At 42.1% G+C, this 23,011-nt stretch overlaps 3 protein-coding genes across 5 annotated transcripts; 1 reads left to right on the top strand and 2 right to left on the bottom strand.

Moving 5' to 3' along the window:
* The first annotated feature begins 3,201 nt into the window (after nucleotides 1–3,201).
* Nucleotides 3,202–14,060, top strand: rftn2 (raftlin family member 2). The gene is made up of 9 exons (XM_028393799.1): nucleotides 3,202–3,602; nucleotides 9,399–9,579; nucleotides 10,307–10,415; nucleotides 10,519–10,693; nucleotides 10,832–11,050; nucleotides 12,090–12,196; nucleotides 12,385–12,488; nucleotides 12,571–12,652; nucleotides 13,023–14,060. The coding sequence occupies exons 1-9, from the start codon at nucleotides 3,464–3,466 to the stop codon at nucleotides 13,224–13,226; spliced, it is 1,320 nt and encodes a 439-aa protein (XP_028249600.1). The 5' UTR covers nucleotides 3,202–3,463; the 3' UTR covers nucleotides 13,227–14,060.
* A 218-nt stretch (nucleotides 14,061–14,278) lies between these two features.
* Nucleotides 14,279–15,600, bottom strand: LOC114453743 (MOB-like protein phocein). The gene is made up of 5 exons (XM_028433636.1): nucleotides 15,589–15,600; nucleotides 15,330–15,416; nucleotides 15,154–15,233; nucleotides 14,874–14,985; nucleotides 14,279–14,572 (listed from the first exon to the last, which is right to left on the bottom strand). The coding sequence occupies exons 1-5, from the start codon at nucleotides 15,598–15,600 to the stop codon at nucleotides 14,279–14,281; spliced, it is 585 nt and encodes a 194-aa protein (XP_028289437.1).
* Nucleotides 15,601–16,010: 410 nt separating this feature from the next.
* LOC114426690 (MOB-like protein phocein) lies at nucleotides 16,011–22,723 on the bottom strand. 3 transcript variants are annotated; one of them, XM_028394219.1, is made up of 9 exons: nucleotides 22,592–22,723; nucleotides 21,099–21,254; nucleotides 19,430–19,492; nucleotides 18,838–18,938; nucleotides 18,464–18,506; nucleotides 18,260–18,346; nucleotides 18,086–18,165; nucleotides 17,806–17,917; nucleotides 16,011–17,504 (listed from the first exon to the last, which is right to left on the bottom strand). In XM_028394219.1, exons 1-9 carry the CDS (start codon nucleotides 22,712–22,714, stop codon nucleotides 17,370–17,372), a joined length of 900 nt encoding a protein of 299 aa, XP_028250020.1. In that variant the 5' UTR covers nucleotides 22,715–22,723; the 3' UTR covers nucleotides 16,011–17,369. The 3 variants fall into 3 exon arrangements, with proteins under 3 accessions (XP_028250020.1, XP_028250017.1, XP_028250018.1); XM_028394216.1 differs by lacking the exons at nucleotides 21,099–21,254; nucleotides 22,592–22,723 and adding an exon at nucleotides 20,160–20,265; XM_028394217.1 differs by lacking the exons at nucleotides 16,011–17,504; nucleotides 17,806–17,917; nucleotides 18,086–18,165; ... (2 more) ...; nucleotides 18,838–18,938; nucleotides 19,430–19,492 and adding exons at nucleotides 20,625–20,828; nucleotides 20,904–20,993.
* Between the last annotated feature and the right edge of the window lie 288 nt (nucleotides 22,724–23,011).

Raw genomic sequence — 23,011 nt, 5'->3', positions numbered from 1 at the left:
AGGCATAGCTCGTTTTATATTGAGGGGGGATTTCTGTATTAAGCCTTAAGTTGTGACTATTCTTGTGAGAATCACTTCAACTCAAACAAGCTGGAGAGTCTGCTGACCAGCCTGAGGAGCTGCACGCTACCTGACCAGTTTGTTGACATTAGCACAAATACTTCCGTGTTGATCAAAGATGATTTATTAGCAACAGGAGCACTCACTCCTCCCGCCCACTTACACAAAAAACGCTACCAAGTAACGACATCAGTGACAGAAATCTGTAGGTAATAGCCTACAAATCTTTGCAGCCGCACACGCACCGAGCTCCGTAAAGTGGATTTTTAGCCCTGCTGGTTAAGAACTCAAACCTCACTGCAGGAGGCTTCCAGCGGTTCCTATGTGACTTTAGGTGCTGTCCAACATACTATATGTGTTTTTAAATACATTGCTTGACAGAAAAATATCAGTTGTGTCTTACTTTGTTCGTGTCATAATATGCTGAGCTGTGGGCTGAAGCCATGGTCGACAGTGTACAACCATCTAACCTGCCGCGAAGCTAACGCTAATGTTAGCTTGGTGGTTTCGTCCCGCCTCCTCCTCCTCCTCCGCTTCACCGTCAAGTCCTTCTTCAGCCTGTTTTACTTCTGACTCTCTGTCAGCCTTTTTGAATTTAATTCAACATTGATTAACGTTTTATTTACAGTTACTTTTTTTATTGCCAATCCCAGCTAGCTTATAAAACTGTAGCTCCTCGCGCTTGACCTTTAACCTTGCGGGTTGCCCATAATCTCGCAGAACCTCGCGAGAATTGGTGATTCATTGTTTTCCGGTCTAAATTACTTTTTGTAAAGTTTGTATCTGTATTACAGTTGTATTTGACTAATCTTAAATGCAAACAAAAAGTTTGCAAAAAGAAATGATGTGCTTGGATGTCATTGAATTTTAATTCAATTAACCCAAACATATACTTAAGGTGCAATAATTTGACCAAAGCCAAATAAATGTCTGTTATAGCATTATAAATATAAGTGTGAAGGAAGACATTAGTGACAAAGGTGTTTAATGTACTGCTGTATAAACTGTCCACTTCCTTCCCATGCTTCAGACTGTGTTTAGTGGAAGAGGGCCCTGGGTTTCCTTCCCAGTGCATCTTGACCGGGTGGAGCCCCTTGAGCACAGTGGTTTCCTGCTGGAGGCTCAGTCAGGTTTTAAATCACTTGGAGTTATTTTTGAAATATTCTTTCATCCTAAAGCGCTGCGGGTATGGTCAGCATGTGTCTGGCAGGGTTTTCACTTCACATTTCTGGTGTTTCTGGTGCACAAATATTCAGATTCCCAACCTCTCCTTATTTTTGTTTTTCTTTAGTCTCTTATGTAGGTAATCATTCTACTGGAGCAGCAATGATGGAACTAGAATGTACCAGAGCATAAACATACATATCGGTATATTTTTAGGAGTTCTGCTGTCTTCCTTTCTTCCTTTCCTGTGATAATGCCTCTAATCCATCCAGCTGCTTCCTTCCTTTGTCTTCTTGCCTTCATTTATTCTGAACAAACAATAGTCTGCAAACTTTACACTGGAAAACATACACATTTATTAATATATATTATCACTGAAGTGTTTTATCACTGAAAATGTAAATGAATATGTCATAAGTCCCAGATCAATTAATTTTGTGAACATGCTAGCAGTGAAAACAGGATTAGTGAGATCTGGAAATAATGGGCTGTGTGTGTTTATGAGGACCTAAATGTGTTTGCACATGTGAGGAAAAAAAAAAGCAGGTTTCTATAAGCTAATGAGGGGGAGATCAGTTTTAGTCCGTAGGAAATGAACGGAAGTCAATAGAAGGCAGCATCTGCGGTGTCTTTTTTAGACATGCAGCTGCTGATGCTGGCTCAGAGCCTCAGCTGCTTCCCCATCACTGTGTGTTTGTGTGTGTGTGCATGTGTTTAGGCTTTGCCATCACCATAGGGGTCCCTTACAATACATCAATACATCAAGTACTTAAAATGTATGTATTTAAAATTACAAATAATAACACTAATGGCACTAATGTATCTTGGTAATTTTAATATTTTTTATAGTCATGATCACAAAAATAACCACAAAGAAACTTAAAACAACTTCAGAGGAAGTAAAAATCAATCATAACCTTAGTGGAAGTGATCACAAGTGATCACCTGCATGACTTATTACTAGTTTTCAGCATGGGTCCTTCTGTCTGTCAGCCATCTGCTCTCCTGATAGATAACAGAGTAATCTCATCTGTGCTATCATATCAGACTCAATATGCTCTCTTGTGATTGGAGGCTTTTGTAACTTAAGCCCACTTAATGCTCCTCCACTAACAACATCCGGATAACAAGAAACAGTGACTCCTGTACACACACCCCAAATGCTGCTGACCCTTGACCCCTGTCACTCTCTCACTTCCATTAAAGACCATTAGACCGGTGTGCTGCAGGGTGCCTCATTAGTGACAGGAAGATTGTTGTAACTCATAAAAGCACTGCTTCCATTGATGTGTGTGATCTGATCAGTCACCTGAAACACCTGGATGACCTGCTGGTTTACCTCATTATGTTTTATGGACATAACAACATGCAAATAAATATCTGTTTCATATTGTTTGTAAACGACTGCAGAAATAGCTATGGTGGCACCATTTCTACATCCTCCATGTTCCTCCATGTTCCTACAGCCACACAAAAACCTTCCATGCCTCATGTTGATATCTGAGCTTCTGTTTTTTTTAGTAAGTAAACACTTAAACATCTGTGGTTCTGTCAATGAACAAACAACCTTTTCAACAAAAACTCTACCACATTGAAGTCAACAGCTATCACTGGCCTCACACCCGGATGTTAGAGACATCTCACTTCAAAACAAAAGCATTAAAAACGAAACGTGCTAGGGAAACTCATCATGTCTTTATTAAAAGGAGTAAAAGGAGGACCAATGGATAATTATTTGATTCTAAAAGAATGTCACTGTGAAAGAAATTAACTATGAAAAGTAGATATTCATCAGCACAGCTTTATAACTTGTAAAAAATCACAAACATACGTCGTGCTTCTGCTTCCGTTTGATGGCGCTTTATTTTGAAATGTTGACCGGAAGTGGTGTTTTCCGTGCCAGCTTGTTTGTGGAGGGAAACTTTTCTCCAGGCGGCTCCTGCTCCTCCTCCTCCTCCTCCTCTCCTCCTCCAGAGCTGCAAACACTTAAGCGGGACACTTTTTAAGTAACAGCAGCTTCATGTAATCACTTCCCCGCTTGTCTTTTCCCTCATTAAGCCGCCGGACTGTTGTTTTGTTCCAGTTTTTCCCTGATCTGGATTAACCTCATCGGCTGCGGTTGGGATGCAGCGGTCCCGTTAAAGTTAAAAGCTCGGGAGAAGCTGAGTCTGTCGGTGGCTGCGGCTCCTCCGTTGCTCCCACCTCGCTGAGCGAGCAGCTACACCCGCCTTAAGAAGCCATGGGCTGCGGCTTGAGGAAACTTGAAGACCCGGAGGACAGCAGCCCCGGGAAAATCTACTCCACGCTGAAAAGACCGCAGGTGGAGACCAAAACGGACACCGTGTATGAGTATGTGCTGGTGGACTTCAGCCTGGAAGGTAAGATGTGATCGATTATTTGATCGGAAAGATAATAAATAACTGCTCCAGCTTCCCCAATGGTAATAGCACTTAGAGCTTTTGTCTGAAAGGCTGTATTATTGATGATTCATTTCTGATCAATTGATTGAAGAGTCATTGTTGAAGACATTGTTTTGTCAAAGCCTAAAGAAAATAACATAAAATTTTAGTTTACGAGTGGTATGTTATTTAAAAATAACTTTTTTGACTGAAGAGGAAAACTAATTTACAAACCTAATCATTAATCATCATTAATCAACATAAAGTTAATCTGCAGATTAACTGATTATAGAAGTAATCAGCATTAACCCAATTAGAATGAATCCTTTATGATGTTGTTGTGTTTTAACAGGCCAATATACAGATGTTACAGATGTTTTCTCAAATTCAGTTTTTTATCTTAAGATCTATCTTTTATATTGAACCCTGCTTTTTACCAGTTAGGAAGGGCAGCCTGTTACATGCAGTCTGAGAGGGAAGCCCTGCTGTACATAGTTGTACTTTGTTTTATAGACTTTCATGATTAAATCAAGTAAAACATAGAAGTAATATATCCACAATCTCAGCTGCTGTTTTGTATTTGACAGACAAACAATAGATTTTTCTTACTGATTAATCACTGAGATGAGAAATGAAATGATAATCCCTGTTTGATCACATGGTTTTGACCGTCTTTGACTATGAATGAATCATTTCAAGCAAACATAGTTAATATTTTACAGCTTTAGGTGCATTTGATGCTTCTTTTGTCATCAACAGCTGTAAGCTTAACATATTTGTGTTGGTTGGACAACAGCTGCATTTTGTTGTGACCGGTATTCTTATCACTTTTTTCATTCACGTTTGAATTCATTTTTTCCAAATGAAAAACACCAAAATGTTCACTATCTTACTCCAGGCACCAGCAGCTCTGTTTGTTCTAAAGGACTGGTGTAAAAACCTAACCCCTCCTCTTGTTGAAACATTCCTCTTTGTTTATTTGTCTTTAAAATGACCCTAAATAGCAGACATGTTTACGGTAGTATCACTTTATTCTCCCTCAGGGGGTTTACATGTCTGTAAAGTGCAATAAATTCACCATATAGGCAGACAAAGGGGGGGGGGGGAGTGCAGCTTTTAAACCATGGGAATCGTCTCAGAGCCCTTGACATGTGTGCAGTGTTACAGCATCCAACTCCAGACTTTTCCTGGCAACAGGGCCGTTCATTCAGCCTATCTAGAAATAGGTCAACCTAATTTTTTTCCCTGCCTTGGCTCAGACACTCTCTCACACTGGTTCACACATCTCCCTTTGCAGCACCCTCCCAGATGAACGAGGAACCACCTGCTATAATATGGAGTCTGAATTTGAACGTGTATGTTAGAGCGTTGCCGTTTTTCCATGATAATCTCCACATCTGGCCCCCCCCCCCCGACTGGCCGCTTTCACTCTGACCTATTTGGAAGGAAATGGTGATTAAGTTCTCAATGGTAGCCGGGCGTGTAAACAGCAGGCAGACACAGTGATGAATCAGGGACGGAAGTGCTGCTGTCCAAGTCACAGGAGGTCAGGGAGGCAAAGTACCGATCCGGTCATGAGATCTCATCATGTAGACCCTCCTGACTGTAGATCTGCAGATATCGATCTATTAGCTGATTTTTGTTTTCTTTGAGTTCAATAACTTCACCCATAAAAAACTAAAGTTGGTGCAGGTGCTACACAAAATCAATGCTGTGTGCAGGACCCAGTTTAGTAGCACTGAGAGTCAACAAATAACAACTTAATAATAATTTTAAAGAAAAACAATGAAAACAGATTAGCACTCCATCTGTAATGTAATCCTTTTAATCATTTTCAAATTTAAGCCTGACGAGCCTCTTGGCAAGATAACTTAAGTATTATATAAGCTTAAGCAAGACAGTGTTAGCCAATGACAATAACCTTTTTATAATCTCAATAAATTATTTACAAAACTAGATTAAAATTACATTATCTGCTGCGCCTCATCAGCCTGTACTTCTGCTGTTATATTCTTTTATTTTAGAGGTGAGGTAACAGCTTTTGTTAATACAACCAGTCGGTGTTGGTTTGTTGTGGTGCTGAGCTGCTCTGTGAAGTTTTCCTGAAGTATTTTGATTCTCTGTTATGAGCAGGGAGTCATGAGGTCTGCTTTTACACACTTATAAATAAAGCACTTTACAGTGTGCGTGAGTCTGAGTCATAGATGTGTCTGCATCCACTCTGGATAAACTCCGGTCTCAGACGCATCTTTTTGTGATGTAGCCTCACAATGGAAGCCTCACAAATCCTTTAAATCTGGTTGTTTAACTCTCCATCAGCATGTTATATTCTGTAAAAATCTGAGGTTTCAGAACAGAAGGATGCAGAAAAATCACACCATAAAACTTTTCAGTGCAGGTTTGTAAGTTAAAAAATGCCAGGAGGCTTCTCTCTTCTTGGATTTCTGTCTTTGTCACTTGGAAGTGAGATGTGTGAAACGTGGAAATATCTTGCTGAGTGTGAAGCTCCATTATTGGCGCAGCTATAGATGAACTGGACTGATCCCAGTTTGTAGCAGCCTGGTGAAAACTGGCATCCCTATATATGACTTTTTTATGATTTTTAGTGAAAAAACCCAATTTAATCTGTCAGCCAGGTTTGTTCATTAAAGGGACCCACAAAAAGCCAATCTGTGCTTCCAAATGTGCAGAGAATACTCTGGCTATAGATCAGGTTTAAAGCAGATTGCTTTAGGTTGTTTCCACTTTGAAATCAATCTCTGAATACTCATCAGGAAGTTTCCAGTATCACCTGCAGTGTTTGCTGTACTTAGTCAGAACAGTGTTGATGCCTGTTAATGTCAGGCACACAGCATGACTGCTCCTGGAGGAGCTGCAACCTGAATGATGACCATCATATTAATCATTCTGGAGTCAGACTTGATACATTGAATCTCATCCTTGGTTTAAGGACATCATCACCACTCCTTGAAATGGTGTTTCTGGGACACACACACACACACTGACTGTCATCATCCCAGTGCTCCCCTTAACTTGGCCTCATTTAGTCCAACTGAGAGTTGGACCTAATGTGTAAGCGAGGAGCCCGAGGCAGCACATCAAAGCACCTAATGGCTAATACTTCCTGGGGTGTACATATAGCAAACTGTATATTCTGAGAATGAGAAAGCACCCAGGCTTCAGCTCAGTCTTTATTGTTATTGATCATCACTTCTTAGCATTCATCCAGGAAATGGCCACTGACTTTCTGCTTTGTGCTAAAAGTCAATTTCATTGGATAATTTCTGTAGTAAAGACAAGGGACTGTATATACCGTTATGCTGCTTGTAATAAGTGTGGTGTTTAGTTACCATCAATTAGCTTTTTAACCCACATAATCATTTCCAAACATAAAGGCTTTAAATAAAAACAGCTCTGAAGAAACTCCGTGCTCCTGCTCCGGCTTCGGCTCCTGCCTGAGGCCAGAAGCAGCCCTGACAGAAAAAGTAGTCCTGGCCTGTATTTGTTCAGCACACACAGATCAGCGATGGCTTGAACTAGACTATGAAGGGAATGGAGGGATTATGGTGATGTGAACACTGCACATGGAAGCAGGTCAGGATGAATAAACGAGAGGATGCGAGAGGATTTATGACTGAAGCCATGGCTTAACCTGAAGTGACGTGTTGGTTGAACTTGTGGTGAAATGTGTGGTCTCTACAGTTTATTTCTAAGGAAGGAGTGCAATGTAATATCTGTCTAATCCGAGAAACTAATGAATGGGCCCTGCTGGATTACTTTAGATTAAAGTTCAGTCAGTGTTTTTGTTATTAAATTTAGAGGATGTTTCAAGGACAGTGAAAAGCAGCATAAACCTGCACAGCCAGTAATGACATAATGTTGTGTGAATGATCTGTGGTAGAGGGTTCTCCATATGAGGATTAGCCTGTTTCTAAGAATGTTCATCCTCAGCCATCTTTGCTAAGTGAGCCTTATTGATGCCAACATACACAGAATTGAGGCTGAGAGAGTTTCAAACCAGAGTCAAACATGGATCAGTAGCTGCATCCAGACAAAAAAAAGGGTCCACACTGCAGATAAAAGCTCCCTGGAGGACCATGATGGCACAAACACACCTCTAAACACAGCTTTTGTTGTAGCCTTTTGCTCCTGGTCAGCCCTCACACCCCCTCCCATCCTGCTGCCACTCGCTACATCAGCCCTCACAGTGAGGCCTCTGTTCAGAGCTGCGTGGGAGAATGTGGAGGAGGAGGAGGAGGAGGGAGGAAGACTAGGAGGAAAAAATGGGGGTAAAGAAGCAGAGGCAGTTCAAGAGAAGTTGAGGGCACAAGAGAGGGGTGATGGAGTTGAGAAAATGGGAGGAGGTGACAGAGGGAAGGAGGAGGAGCATTTAGAGGCAGAGAACAGGAGCTACGAGATGGATTTTATGGGCCCATGTGTGGAGGTGTGAAAAAGAGAAAGCTGCCTGGCAACAAGACACTACCACAAAAAACAAGCTAGTTCTCTGAGGCTAAATGCTAATATGCTTTCACACACACCATGCTGGGTTCATGTCATATTGGTTGGCCACTAGTGTCCCTTCCAAAATATGTATGACTGAGGAGTCAAAATAATTATTAATAACAACAAAACACTAGTAAATAAATGTAAATACACAAATTAGTTTTTTGCAATCCTTAACCACTGCGCCTCTGTTTATGATTCTGTTTCTTAAAACTGCATCAGTGTTGTTCACCAAATGCAGCATATGTTAAATTTAAATTCACCTCAAACCTTTTCAGACCCACAGGAATGCCTGTAGCGGTGTTTGCCTGGCCCTGGCTGCGGTTCTGGTGGTCTTCAGTCTCATAATGGGCGCCAGCCACACGGCCCATTCAGAGGCTGCGGTGATCTCAGCTGTGCGTCAGTCTCCCACATCTCTCGGGGTGTTAGAAGAATGCGGGGGGGTTGTAGTGAGGAATGTTCTCTCACCCTCTCGCTCACACACAGTTTTTTCTTTCTGTCCCCATAAGGGAGGAGGTCCCCAACTTAGTGTTGTTGTTTACAACATTAGTAAAACACCAGCAGACATGTTTCCCTCCATTCACATGACATTGACTAACCCTACACTTTAAGTATTTGTATGTTAACATTTGTGAATTTTATCTTATGGAGACTTGCTTTTGTCTGCACATGGAGAGTGTAAACACACATCCCTAGCACCATTACATAAAGACACACTTTGTCTGTTTCACTCCCAGGTTTCATTCTTGTGATCTTGCTTCATCTGAAATGCAATCTGCTGCATTAAAATCCAGACATGTGCTGAATGGATTGTGTGAGCGAGGCATGTAGCCAATCCTCTCTGTGAACAGCCTCTCTTTGTGGACACAGGAAATACGATGGTTGCAGTGATTTTTGAGCTGAACTACGGCACATAAACAAACTCCACAGTGTAGACTACACACCTCTCATGCTAAGCTAATGAAACAGGGAGGGACCAGGTGACTTTTACAGCATTTCTCTACACACGCACACACACACACACATACACACACATGCAGTTCTCTAAATGTGCTTTGGAGAGCTGAGATAATTATCTGATTGATTGACTGAAAATGTAGGCAAAAATGGTGGAATTTTGATACTAGTAGTGATACTGTGTGATTGCTTATTTCAGTGTGGGAGCACTTGTGAGCTCTCATAAACTTTCATAGTCTGATTCTGCTTCAGCTCCACTTGTTATCAACTTTAAAAGTTGTAAAAATGTAAGTAAATCAATCTCCTCCCACACAGGAAGCCGTCCGACTGTCCAGTACGTCTCTTCGCTGTCCGAGCTGCCGCAGGCCCTGCAGCCATACTACACGCAGGGTTATGTCCTGGCCGCCCTGCACCCTATCATTCTGTCTGTGGGCCGGACCCGCTCACTGCCCTTCAGCCTGCTCTACCGTGCCATCCTGGCCCGGCCCAGACCCAGGTACACTGTCCCAACCCACCTCTGAACATTAGCCCTGAAATGAAGCCTGTACCCCCCCCCTCCTCCCTTCACATCATGCTGTGTAGTAAGTAGATGAAAGATAGATGAAGTCAGCTGCATATTTAATGCAGAGCCCTGATAGAAGGCCAGACTTTGTTTTCAGTTTGACATGTGTCTAGTGGAAATCCACCCAACAACAAGGGTCTCCCAGCAGCCAATGAGGAGGATGCAAGTCTGATCTCTGAGGTCCGATAGGTCGTCATACCACCAGCAGCTATGGGTGCAGTTAACAGGAGTGCAGAAGGGAACTCTTAGTTTAAGATAATTGTGATATAAACATAAGTGCAAGAAGTGATTTTATCATAATTAAATTAACCCCCCTGAAGAGATTCTGGCTGGTTTTCCTCCTGTTACATGGTCAGTCAACATTTCCCATCTACCTACAGGTTTTGGGTTCAGAATCCTAATATATTTGCTGATAAAAGATCAGTAAGACCACTGAGAGATGCTAAAAGTCACACAACAACTACTGTGAGATGCAACTTCTCCACTGAATGATGCTAACCACTGCAGACATACCACAAGCAGACAGGGGGACTGCTGCTGAGACAGCAGCAGGTCTGTGTCTCCTGCTGATCTTGTAAATGATTTATCTGTTGGTGTTTGCAGCTCTGTGACAGTGACCGCTGAACTGTCTCACCGTGGTCCCTAACATCTGTCTTTTTAGCAAGCAGACGGCGTCCATGTGTCACAGCGTGCCGGTGCTGAGGGTGGAGGAGTGGCCTTTACCTGGAGACTCGCTGACGAGCGACACAGTCAGAGCGCTCATTGACCGGGTCGGCCATGTTTTATCCAGCTTTAAATGCTAAATGTTAATAAATATTTATTAAATATTAGGTGATATAACTTCCTTTTTAAAGTTGTCTGCCCTCTTTGCAGGTGAACAGCAGTGCACGGGGGGGTGTTAGATTCATCGGGTCCGTCCTCCAGCAGGTGAGCGGGATCACCAATGGACGGGTGCACAGTCCTAATAGGGGCTGCCGCTCCCCCCCACATTCACCTCCTCGAACCCCACCTGGAGAGCGGGAGCTGGATGACAACACCTACAGTCCTGGTGAGACTCAGTGCTCTATATATTCATTAGCCAGTGTTGTAATTGGCTGGAGGTGGAACTGTGGCAACATCTTTAGCCAACCAGGAGGAGAGTAATGAGCACTTATCTCTGTTCATCCCTCATTATCTCTTCCTCCAGACCTGAGACTGCTGGTCTTCTTCCACTGCTGGGCTCCAGGCTGTGCTCCTCTGGACTCGCTGGCATGTCAGTACCACCAAGGGGCGCTCTCAATGCGCGTGTCCAGGAAGGGGCAGGTGGTCAGCGCTCTGGAGGCCGATTGGCTGGAGCTGACTGCTGCCTACTACCGGAAAGGCTGGTCGCTGGTGGACTCCTTTGTGTACTGGGACACACCGAAAGGTTAGTCTGATGCTTTGTTATGGTCACAGTAGCATTTTTCCACACCAGAAGGTAAAACAATGAAACCTTATGTTGTGATTTAGAGTAAAAATAATAGACGTTGTCCCAGTTTCCCATTTTTACAGTTAGAGATACTTATGGACTCTGGTTGCCAAGAAGGAGGCTAAACAGGCCAATGACTGATGAATATCCATTAGCAGGATGCTAGTATGTTTTTCAGTTTCAACTCTGAACGTTTTATAAAAAACAGGTGTGAATAATTATTTTAGTGTAGTTCCAATTCACTTCTATTCATAGAGAAGAATCTCACCTCTAAGTGAACTGCAGGTAGGTTCTGTACAGTGGCATTAAAAAGTGGACAGCATCCAGTTAAAAACCTCCTTAATTAACAGGCCAGGATTACCTGCTGTGTGAAGGGTTGTTCTATGTTGTGAATGACTGCTGCTCTGCAGAGGAACAGGAAGTGAGGTCAGTGAGGTCGGGAAGACAGTTCCAAAAATAGATCCAGTGGGAGAGGGAAGCCAAAACAGGAAGTGAGGTTTTTTGTGCATGTGTAAAACATTTTGTTTTTCAGCTTGATGAGAGAAGAAAATAATGCAAACTATGCAGGGGAAAAAAAGCCTGAAGTCTTTTTTAATTCATTATGCAGAGAAAACCTCTTGGGGTTTGTCGTCCTGTCGCAGATGTTCAGAGTAAGGAGAGCATATCTTTGTTCTCATTGTTAAAAAATGAAAGACAGTTGTCAGCTGGCTTATGGCAGTGAGTGATGCACACACAGGCAAACAGCAGCGAGAGCCCTCCACTCTTTTCTGCTCTCATGGAGAACACATGGGAGCTCTTAACCTATTTCTAATAACTGGGTCATTATCAAACCAGTGACATTCCCTCCATGTTTCCTCTATGCAGCATTAATGTGGAGCCTGACGATGTTGAGAATCAGGTCACTGTGGGGTTCTTACTCTCAAGAAGACATTTTAATTAGAATGGGTCAGCTGTATGTTTTTGATGGTGTCTTAAAGGGGCAGTCTGTGTGTTTCAGGTGAGCCGGTGCCCAGATCTCTGGAGGGACTGTTCGTGTACGAAGAGAGAAGCACCTCCCCTCCTGCCAACGACACCATCGTTGTGGAGCAGTGGACTGTCATCGAGGTCAGTGTGTGTTCCAATTTTAGACTTACTACTACTACTACTACTACATACTAAATGTTAATGTTAGACAGGAGGGCTGGTATCACCAACATTAAAACTTTTTAATCCATCTGTTTGTGCCACTTTGTACCTAGTTCTTCATACAGTACAGAATGTATATATACTTTATACGTGTCCTTTCCGCGCAGGGCTCCAATGTGAAAACCGACTACGGGCCTCTTCTTCACACTCTAGCTGAATTCGGTTGGCTGCTTACGTGTGTTCTGCCGACACCCATCATTCGACATGACAGGTAGATTCAGACTCAAGACGGATATATTCTTCTGTGATAGGTTCATGTGTTTTTCTGATGATGCTTATTGTTGTTGTTGCAGTGAAGGAAATCTGGCCACAAAGCAGGTTGTGTTTCTCCAGAGGCCAGTCAGAAATCAGACTGCTGGACAGCCAAGGAACCAGGTTAGAAGAGATACATAATGATACTCTAAAAAATTACATAGAGGGATGAATCTATAGAGAAAACTATCACAAAACCTTTTAAACTGTGACAGTCAGTTTATTATTTAGCTGTTGCTTATTTTAAGCTGGACGTGGTTAGATAGAAAGATCTTCTTCCTGGGTCTCCCTCAGATTGGATCAGCTGGAAAATGTTTTGAGTGTGGTTACACTGCACCCTGCTGGACAAAAGTAGAGCGGCACCTCAATAAGTACTATTCTGAGAAATCAACTCCATGGTTTTTTTTAATGGTTCTACAGTCAGACACACTAAGCATGTTCAGTGTGTGCTTCCTGCTTTGTGGTCTCACAGTGTCCCCCCATTTGTCTACAGACTATCTCAGTGCACAGCGACGTCTCCAGCCGTTCTGTGAGTCGGGTGGTCAGCAGCCCCGTCCCTCCAGATGACCTCTCACCCACCGCAGGAGGCATTGGGGGGTTCCCGGTGTTTGGAGGAGGATTCCCCACCTCCCTGTCCCACCTGGAGGAAGGTGGCTTTGAGCAGGAAGAGGGAAAGGCGGAGGTCACCTGCATGTAAGCCGGTGGATGCAGCTTTTCTTCACAGACAGGCACAAATCTGCATCCTTTTAAGAGACTTCACTTAGAAGAACTTGGCACTTTTTTTAAAAATGTTTTTTAATGAAGCCATAATGAGAATTTCTTTTGACACACTTTTCACTTTTATGATCAGTTCAGATGTTTATTGGACTTGGTGTTAATATTACGAGGCACAAAATGGACACTGGTGATAAAATGAGGGGGACAGGCTCCACTTTGGAGCTGTTTAGATTTATGTTCCTGCACAGCTCACAGAATCTCTTAGAAACCTCTGTACAAATCTGGCAGCTCCTCTCCATCAGCCTGTTACAGACGTCTGATTAAATGTGCTGCCTCACACATTGCATTTGTACAGAGATGTTACAGCTCATCATGCACATGTTCAAAAGTATTAAAGTGTTAAGTTTTCTTTGTCAAAGCTGCAGATCTTACATGGTACTGACACAACTCTACTCCCTCTGCCGTGGACGAAATGACTGAAAAGTATTATCATATTATTAAAGGGACATAATGACATTAAGTCTGTTAGCAGATGTAAGATGAAACTCAGTTTCAGCTGATGGCAGTTGCATTGCATTGTAGGTAATGTAGACACCACAAAGAAGGCTACAAACATAGTGGATAGGTGCTGTGCTCCTAGTGACAGAGGACACAGTGCAGCTGTATATTTCTTAGATGTTGACCTGCAGTTCATGTACATGTTTATTGTCAGTATTAATATTTCTGCTGTTCCTCATCGGACAGAGTTGTACATTTTGCTTTCCTTATCATTGCATTTTTATTGTTCTATTAAACACTCACTGTATTTCCCGTGTGTAGGAGTGACATGAGTTTACTGCAGGCCTCATCACCTGATTTCCCCATACATAAAAGTAAAAAAAAATAATTCTGGTTTATGTCAGGCAGGCATGTTTACCATTATTGTGTCTGCTGGGATCTGTACAGTGAGACGGTAGTAAGCTTGGCCAGCTAGCTTGCACTGATTTTAGCCCACGGGACGGTAACCTACTACTACATACTAAATACTAAATGTCAGCCAGGAGGGCTTGCATCACCACCATTAACAAGGTAACAAAAGGCCTCATTTAGTAAGTTGATATACAATCCATAATTACCCATAAAATCCCAAATCATTGCACAAATGTCTTTTAATTTGGCCTTACATTGGAAGCAGCAGATTGCTTTTACACACTCATTCTCACTTTCCCCAGCTGACGAGGTGTTCTGCACTTCCTCCTCGAGGATGGGCACGATCAGGTTGTCCTTAGACATCAGGTTGTACTTCATCACGAAGCGTGTGAACCGGTGACACAGGAACGTTTCATTCTGCAAATACACACACAGCTGTAAAAACCCAGCGGTCACCATTGTTGACATTTTCACACAAGTTTGCATATTTAAGGTTTGAGACAAAGTTACCTATTGTTATCAGTGTGGCCATTTAGTTCTGAGAAATCTGTCATGTGACTATAACTGCGATACCCAAAATCCCTTAGCTGTTGGCCTCACATACAGTGTTCACCAACAACTGACCCTGATTATTACTTCTGTTCTAATTCCTTGAAATTAAGCTCCATGCTTGGCTGTTTGTTGCTGAGATGAACTGTGACGAGTTATTAACACCCACCTCATACTTGTCGAATATCTGGCGATGATGAAAGTAAGCATGAGAGAATATCCTATAGATGCGGCGACAGACAGAGCCCAGCTTGGCAACTGATGACTCTTTGATGCTCACCCTAAATAAAAAAACACACAGTGGTCAGATTAATTTTCCTAGTAAGCCATAACAGGATGCAAGAAGACGTGATGTCAATCTAAAACTTTGAACCTGCAATAACGGATTGTTTGACCTCATTTTAAAATCCACCAGTTATAAGAATAAGATAATAAGACACACTACCAACCTGCTGGGGAAGTATTTGTTGCTATTGAGAAGACAGGCAGCTCCGTCCAGCGTGTGCCTGGTGTAATCAATGGCAAGGCACTGTGAATAGAGCATCACAAACACATTGTCAATGAGGAAACCTTTAAACCATGAAAGCTCAGTGAGTCTGATTAAATCGGCACCATGTTGGCTCACCTCTTTGGGTGTCTTGTGAGCAGCACATAAAAAGATCCACTGCTCTGTAGCTGTCATCTGGGTGCAGGTGTCTGGATGGCACTCGCTCTGGAGGATAAACACTGGGATGTCACTACAGCTGATGGTGGATGTTTAAGCTACTCCCCAGAAGAAATTATCCACTTGCAGTGTGGCACTACTCAAGTGTGAATGAGTCAATCCTTATTGTTCTATTAAACACTCACTGTATTTCCTGTGTGTAGGAGTGACATGAGTTTACTGCAGGCCTCATCACCTGATTTCCCCATATATAAAAGTAAAAAAAAATAATTCTGGTTTATGTCAGGCAGGCATGTTTACCATTATTGTGTCTGCTGGGATCTGTACAGTGAGACAGTAGTAAGCTTGGCCAGCTAGCTTGCACTGATTTTAGCCCACGGGACGGTAACTTACTACTACATACTAAATACTAAATGTCAGCCAGGAGGGCTTGCATCACCACCATTAACAAGGTAACAAAAGGCCTCATTTAGTAAGTTGATATACAATCCATAATTACCCATAAAATCCCAAATCATTGCACAAATGTCTTTTAATTTGGCCTTACAGTGGAAGCAGCAGATTGCTTTTACACACTCATTCTGTTCAATATCAATATCACACCTTTGTTTACAGAACAAAAAACTGTGAGCACACAGCCGGCTGAATAATAGGTCTTTTTTATTAACAGACATCATGAAAATGTCGACAGTAACAAAATGTTTTAGTCCATTTAAAAAAAAAAGTGGGTTGGATTGACAAGACTCCTCCCACAAAATAACTTAATGAGGGAGAGGGTTAAAGAAGAAGATAGGTTGTGCTCCGATATTAAAATGTAGCCAATATTCACTCCTTCCTTATGTTCTCATTTAATGTTTATATCGTGTTTTGGAAAGAGGAACATCGCGCACATTGTACACAGTAATAACGTGGGGTCATGTCACAAAGCAGGATCACAGTTAGCCAAGGAGTCGTCCTTACAACATTTCAGAGGCTGAAGACAAAAGATCTGACTGCTAGTACATGTACAAAGCTAGAGATTACGCTTTTCTTTGTTCACTACCACACAAGCCACACACCTATGTTGTGTTTTAATATAGCATAATTAAGTTAGCAGGCTAATTTAGTGATCTGTTTCATAGGACACCCCCCCAAACCAGGCTTTTAGGCAACACAAGCAAATAGAAAACAGAAGCAGACACAGAAAAGTGAAGCACCATCAGAAAACATGACAGTGAGTAAAGAAGAGGGAGGAACAGGGGGACGGGTTATATACAGAGTGAGAGGCTGTCAGTGTGTGCCTTTGTCAATAATACAGGTCACCATGGTTACAGAGGCTTTCGCAAATCCAGCTGCTTGAAGAAGATTAACCCACAACATCCACAGCAAGCGTCCCTTCGCCACTCCGTCACAGCTCAGTGATTAATAATTTATCAACAGCAGACCCAATCATTATTTTAATGCTTGTTACTGAGATCAGCTGCATCTGAACTCAAACCATAAAGTTTAAAAGTATGTCGCAAGTAATGATACATTATTTTCACTGTTTAATAAACTTAAAATCTGATACTGATGCTTAATATGAGTGATGACAGAGAAAGTTAGAGGCACAGAGGGTTGTTATATTCAAGTACAGCCACAAAGCATCTAAATGAGCTGTTTTATGTTCTGTTAAAAAATGGCGGAGAAACATTTACAAACGGTGACGGAGTGGCGAGCGCATCGGATCCTGTGAACGTGTGGGGTGAGGAATGAGGTTTCCCTAAAGGAGTAACATGAGAGCAGAGCGACCCTGAACAGACAACAGTCCTGCTGACACGGCTGAACTCTGCTCCTATACTCTTACTTCCTTTGAGATAAACACAGGTGACTGGGGAGGAGGAACATGGACAGTGTAGACAGGAGCCTTAATACACTGTAGTGTGTGTATACATGTGTGTGTGTGTATGTAAAATGTGTCTCCTCTGTAATATGTAAATATTGTGTGTTTACATGTGTCTCCCTTATGGCAGCTGCTGATTCTTAGGCCTCACTTTCCCCAGCTGACGAGGTGTTCTGCACTTCCTCCTCGAGGATGGGCACGATCAGGTTGTCCTTAGACATCAGGTTGTACTTCATCACGAAGCGTGTGAACCGGTGACACAGGAACGTTTCATTCTGCAAATACACACACAGCTGTAAAAACCCAGCGGTCACCATTGTTGACATTTTCACACAAGTTTGCATATTTAAGGTTTGAGACAAAGTTACCTATTGTTATCAGTGTGGCCATTTAGTTCTGAGAAATCTGTCATGTGATTAGAACTGCGATACCCAAAATCCCTTAGCTGTTGGCCTCACATACAGTGTTCACCAACAACTGACCCTGATTATTACTTCTGTTCTAATTCCTTGAAATTAAGCTCCATGCTTGGCTGTTTGTTGCTGAGATGAACTGTGACGAGTTATTAACACCCACCTCATACTTGTCGAATATCTGGCGATGATGAAAGTAAGCATGAGAGAATATCCTATAGATGCGGCGACAGACAGAGCCCAGCTTGGCAACTGATGACTCTTTGATGCTCACCCTAAATAAAAAAACACACAGTGGTCAGATTAATTTTCCTAGTAAGCCATAACAGGATGCAAGAAGACGTGATGTCAATCTAAAACTTTGAACCTGCAATAACGAATTGTTTGACCTCATTTTAAAATCCACCAGTTATAAGAATAAGATAATAAGACACACTACCAACCTGCTGGGGAAGTATTTGTTGCTATTGAGAAGACAGGCAGCTCCGTCCAGCGTGTGCCTGGTGTAATCAATGGCAGGGCACTGTGAATAGAGCATCACAAACACATTGTCAATGAGGAAACCTTTAAACCATGAAAGCTCAATCAGTGATTAAATCAGCACCATGTTGGCTCACCTCTTTGGGTGTCTTGTGAGCAGCACATAAAAAGATCCACTGCTCTGTAGCTGTCATCTGGGTGCAGGTGTCTGGATGGCACTCGCTCTGGAGGATAAACACAAATGTCACTACAGCTGATGGTGGATGTTTAAGCTACTCCCCAGGAGAAATTATCCACTTGCAGTGTGGCACTACTCAAGTGTGAATGAGTCAATCCCTTACCTGCAGTTTCACAGCCAGTCCATTGAGCTCCAGACAGAACTGCCTGCAAAGGATCCAAACAAATGTACAAACATGAGCGTGAACGAGTGATCCGTCAGCTCAGACTACAAGCTCAGGTTTTATTCAAACTGCATGCTTACAACCTTTTTTCAAACTAGTGAGAACTAGTTATAGTCTTGTTTAAACAATTTGTAGTAGAAAGGATTCCGGTTTTGGCTGCAGGAATTAAACTAGAAATACATAATCTTATTAGGATGAGGTCGGAATTGACACACATTGACCTTAAATTCACATATCAGCCATTGATGGATTAAACAGCAATATTGTCAGATAAGTACAACACACTATACACTTTCATGTTCAAATCCTTTTACCTAAGGTGCTCATACTTCCATACGCCCTCATCCTGACCCTCCGGAGGCTCAAGAATTTTGTCGATATTGGAGCAATCTGATCGAATGTTCTGCTGAATGTACTGAAATAGAAACAAACACACTTTAGCACAGATCTACACATAGCCAATGCAACATAGATCTCCATCATACAGTTAAATTCTATATTTTTACTGAGCACCCTGCTTATCTTCACTGTATTTGTTATACCATCAGTGAGAGGCGGTTTAATAAAACTATACAAGCTGGTTTTGTTTGTAATGTGATGTAACTAAATGTGTGTTTCTATCTTTTAATGGATGACTGGAGTTGAAGATTCACAAATGTACATGAACTCTGACAGATGCTGGTCTGAAAACATTTCATAAGAAGCTCAAATGAGACAACCCAGCGACTTGGACAGTTCTTCATTCTTTAACTGATTAAATAATGTTTTATGTAACCACATGAATACAGCTGGATTGGTTTATCACTCATTAGTAAATGATTTAATCAAGGTCACACACCTCCTGCCTCCACCCAAATAAAAAGGGAGCAGTCAGTCTAAAAACACACACACACCATGTCAACACACCTGTTGGACAGCAAGGGTGCTGTCCATCTCCTCAAATGATTCATCCGGCCAGTTATAGAAATCCTGCAGAGAGTGGGGACAGTTTTAGGCTCTGAACTGACAAGAGTGGCACAAGTTAACCAGAACTAGCCCCTCAAGCTAGCTGTCATCAAATAAAAACAACTGGCGAAGCTCGACGTTAATTCACGATATAACACATGATACATATGAATCAATAGATATACAATAAACAGATTGGTTGTCGTCCGATTTAACTTTCAATGCATGTAAAGATTTTAAAGGAGAGTCCATTATTAATAAAGTTGTCTGCCTTTTCCATAACACTTAGAGCTACAAAGCTAACTAGCTAGCTAGGTAGCTACAAAACGTCAGCTAGGAGAAGACCGTCCTGAAAAGCTACACCACATTTTACGATGTGTTTTGGGTTAAGTGTGTAAATTGTCTTTGTCGTGTTTGTTTTATTTTTATTATTATTATTTATTATTTAATGATTTTCAGTTCTACAGAATACGTAGCAACTGAAGTCTTTTATCCCACGAAGAACACGGAGCAGCGGCTAACGTTAGCTAACTGGTCGTTTCCAGGTCAGGCCCTTCCTATTCGTTCCTTTCGACCGAGCTGACGATAAAACACGAACAGTAAAACTGCTCCGCCACACAGGCGCTGCGTCGTCTGGGCTTAAAATCGTTTTGCGGTGGTGCTGAAGAGTTCCCGAAGGGTGAAAACAGACCTTAGCCTTGGTTCCAGGCCGATTCCTCCTGAGAACTGCAGTACCCTCCGCCATGACCATCTCGACAGAATAACCGGATGTTCGTCAGCCGGGGTGCTGTAACAGCAGAGCGGAAGCTTGGCTTCGGTAAACTGATTTATTACATCATTACTAAAGCTTTATAAACCTGGACGGGTCCAAAAACCTTTAATTAGAAACCCAAAAGCCCTCACCTTAAAATCTATTCAGTTTTTACAATGGCTACAAACTTTATTAATATACTTTCAAATACAAGCTTACTTGGCCACATATTTAAAATGAGCCCAGACTCAGCTTTAACCACTGCTCAATGTGATAATTTTTAAATAAGTTGATTTAAAGTTTTATGTATTTGTTATGGCAAGTAATTAATGCATATTCACCTATATAAAGTTACAGATTTATTTTATAAACATTTTAGTTGCAGTATAAAAATCACAACAACAATTGGGAGTTCAACTTTATTATTGTAACAAAATGTGTTTAGAATTATTTACAATTTGCATTGACATAGAAAAAGAAAGAACAGACATGAATGAACTTAAATTTCTTCTCCAGGGATGACAGCGTTATTCTACAGAAAACACACAAACTGAAGCTTCACTCCACGTACTTCCCCAGGATGTCTCCATCACGGAACAGAAAGTATTCCTGTGGGACAGACAGCGAGGAGTTAAACCAAAAAACAGCACAAACATCTCTAAAACAACTAAAATAGTGCCTCACCTTCTCCTCCAGAACGACTTTAGTCCCTCCGTACTCTGGTAGGAGCACCTTCTCTCCGACCTTCACGCTCATTGGCTGCACACTGCCTTTCTGGAGAAACACAATGAATAAATAAATCACACAGGAAGTCACAATCACGCTATTTTGTAATGAATCTGTAATTTAATTAATTAAATTTTAATTTTTTTTTTTTACCTGGTTAACAGCACCAGGTCCGACTGCCACCACTGTGGCCTGCAGCACTTTGCCTTGTGACTTCTCTGGCAACATGATGCCCCCCTTTGTTACCGTCTCTGCCATCAAACGCTCCACCAGCACACGGTCAAACAGCGGCAGGAATTTTCTGAAGGCCTGCAGAAGACCACACAGACAGGAAGTCAGTGGTTATTCTCAATAGTTAAAAAAAAAACCTTGGCTTTATTACATGTGGGCACATACATCAATGAAGCACACAAACTGAGAAATATCTACTATAAAGAATGTTCCGGTTAGAATAGAGGAATGACTAATCAGCTGCTGTGTGTGTGGTGGTGGGAGGGGGGGCAGCCACAGAGGCAGTCCTTATAAATCAGTTACTGCAAAACTCATTAGGCCAAACATGTCAGGGGATGTCTACAGTCAGACAGGAGGACAGCAGCTTTGTGTGCTGAGCGTCTGATGGTGGCAGATGTGAGTGACCTTGGCTGAAGGTTACTGGGGGGAGGTCAACCGGTTTGATTTAGGCAACTGGGAAGAGAAGCAGGAGGGGATTTGATGTTTGCCCCTGAGACAAGAAGAGAGGGGGGCTGCTTACCTTACTGATAAAACACCAAACAGACCAACATAAAGCAGCCTTGAGCTGCGATCAAACATCCTCCAGGCTTACACCATTATAAGATAACATCCAAGGCCAGCCTGAAGCTAACTATACCTGCCTGGTGATTTAGTGATTTAGCCTAAATGTCATATTGGTTCAGCTGATGCAGCATATGTAATGTATTACAAATTACCCTTTGAAAATGTAACATTAAAGGGCCAAGTTTATTTCCCAATCAAGCTGGAATTAAACATTAAAAACCAGCAGTGTGGTATTAAAAATACACCATACCGTTTAAAGTTCAAGTAGACCTAGAGACAAATATACACAATATGTCTGCCTCAGGTTTGTCTTGGACAGGTATTTGATTAAATGTGCTTTTTACTACAGTGTCGTAAAGCTTCTTCATACTGAGGCTGAGTGTGGCTCAGGAGCTGGTCTACAAAGCACGGGGCTTGTGGGTTCGACCCAGGCTCTTCCGGGCAGGTGAGCAACACATTAAACTCCAGCTACACACTGATAACTGCCACGCGTGTGTGTGAGCCTGCGGGACACAATTGTAAAAGCATCAATTTACCTGTTAAAGTAACTAACAGTGAGCCTGTAGCTGCGCCTGCGTGCTTAAAGCCGGTGCTGGTAAATCTCGTTTGCTCCGCTGGCTGACTGGTTTCTGGAGCATCATTAACATTAACACACATGAGGGGAAGAGGTTTTCACCTCACTCCGCTCCTCAGGAGATTGACCTTGTGAATGAATGTTAATGTTAGCTAACAGAGCGTTAGCTGCTAACCACATCTCAGCCAGATGGTCAGAAATAAACAGCCCGATAAAATATTTTGATATACCGAGAACTCTGTGCTAATAAGCTGAGGTTTGCTCATATCAATCTTACCATTTCTGGATGTGTGAGAGGTCTGAGAGCCGGCGTGAAACTGCACCCCGATTCCTTGTTGAGCGTGGATCTGACACACTGAAGGGGAATCGCTCCACGTGAGGAAGTATCCAGAAGGCGCATGCGCAATACGTGTGCCGAACTTCACTGGCATGATATAAAGTTCTAGCACGTCTAAATGTATGTAGATACGCATTATATTGTACACATGCACACTATAGAATGTGGAAAGAATATATGGCAACATTTTTAAAATGAGTTGTGTTGTTATTTCTTTGTCATTGATAAAAATGCTTCTGAAATGTTGCACAATGTCAACTTTGACCTGTATTATTTTCCTCCAATGGCACGCAAGAAAATTCTGGAACTGTCTTCCCGGGAACGAGTATAATATGATATCCCTAAAAATATATGTTATAA

Source organism: Parambassis ranga, chromosome 21 (assembly GCF_900634625.1).
Source record: "Parambassis ranga chromosome 21, fParRan2.1, whole genome shotgun sequence".
Taxonomy (NCBI): domain Eukaryota; kingdom Metazoa; phylum Chordata; class Actinopteri; family Ambassidae; genus Parambassis; species Parambassis ranga.
The sequence above is the reverse complement of the archived record's forward strand: the minus strand, read 5'-3'. Positions and strand labels throughout refer to the sequence as shown.

Bases quoted from the DNA above. Each gene is read 5' to 3' on its own strand.
- rftn2 (XM_028393799.1), top strand. From the start codon at position 3,464: ATGGGCTGCGGCTTGAGGAAACTTGAAGACCCGGAGGACAGCAGCCCC. The intron at 9,580-10,306 runs GTACACTGTCCC...CTGTCTTTTTAG, and splicing joins CTGGCCCGGCCCAGACCCAG to CAAGCAGACGGCGTCCATGT. The intron at 12,489-12,570 runs GTAGATTCAGAC...TTGTTGTTGCAG, and splicing joins CCCATCATTCGACATGACAG to TGAAGGAAATCTGGCCACAA.
- LOC114453743 (XM_028433636.1), bottom strand. The intron at 15,234-15,329 runs GTGAGCCAACAT...CTCTATTCACAG, and splicing joins CTCACAAGACACCCAAAGAG to TGCCTTGCCATTGATTACAC. The intron at 14,573-14,873 runs GTGGGTGTTAAT...GTGTATTTGCAG, and splicing joins AGATATTCGACAAGTATGAG to AATGAAACGTTCCTGTGTCA.
- LOC114426690 (XM_028394219.1), bottom strand. From the start codon at position 22,714: ATGCGCCTTCTGGATACTTCCTCACGTGGAGCGATTCCCCTTCAGTGT. The intron at 21,255-22,591 runs GTAAGATTGATA...GGTCTTCTGCAG, and splicing joins CTCTCACACATCCAGAAATG to GCCTTCAGAAAATTCCTGCC. The intron at 18,166-18,259 runs GTGAGCCAACAT...CTCTATTCACAG, and splicing joins CTCACAAGACACCCAAAGAG to TGCCCTGCCATTGATTACAC.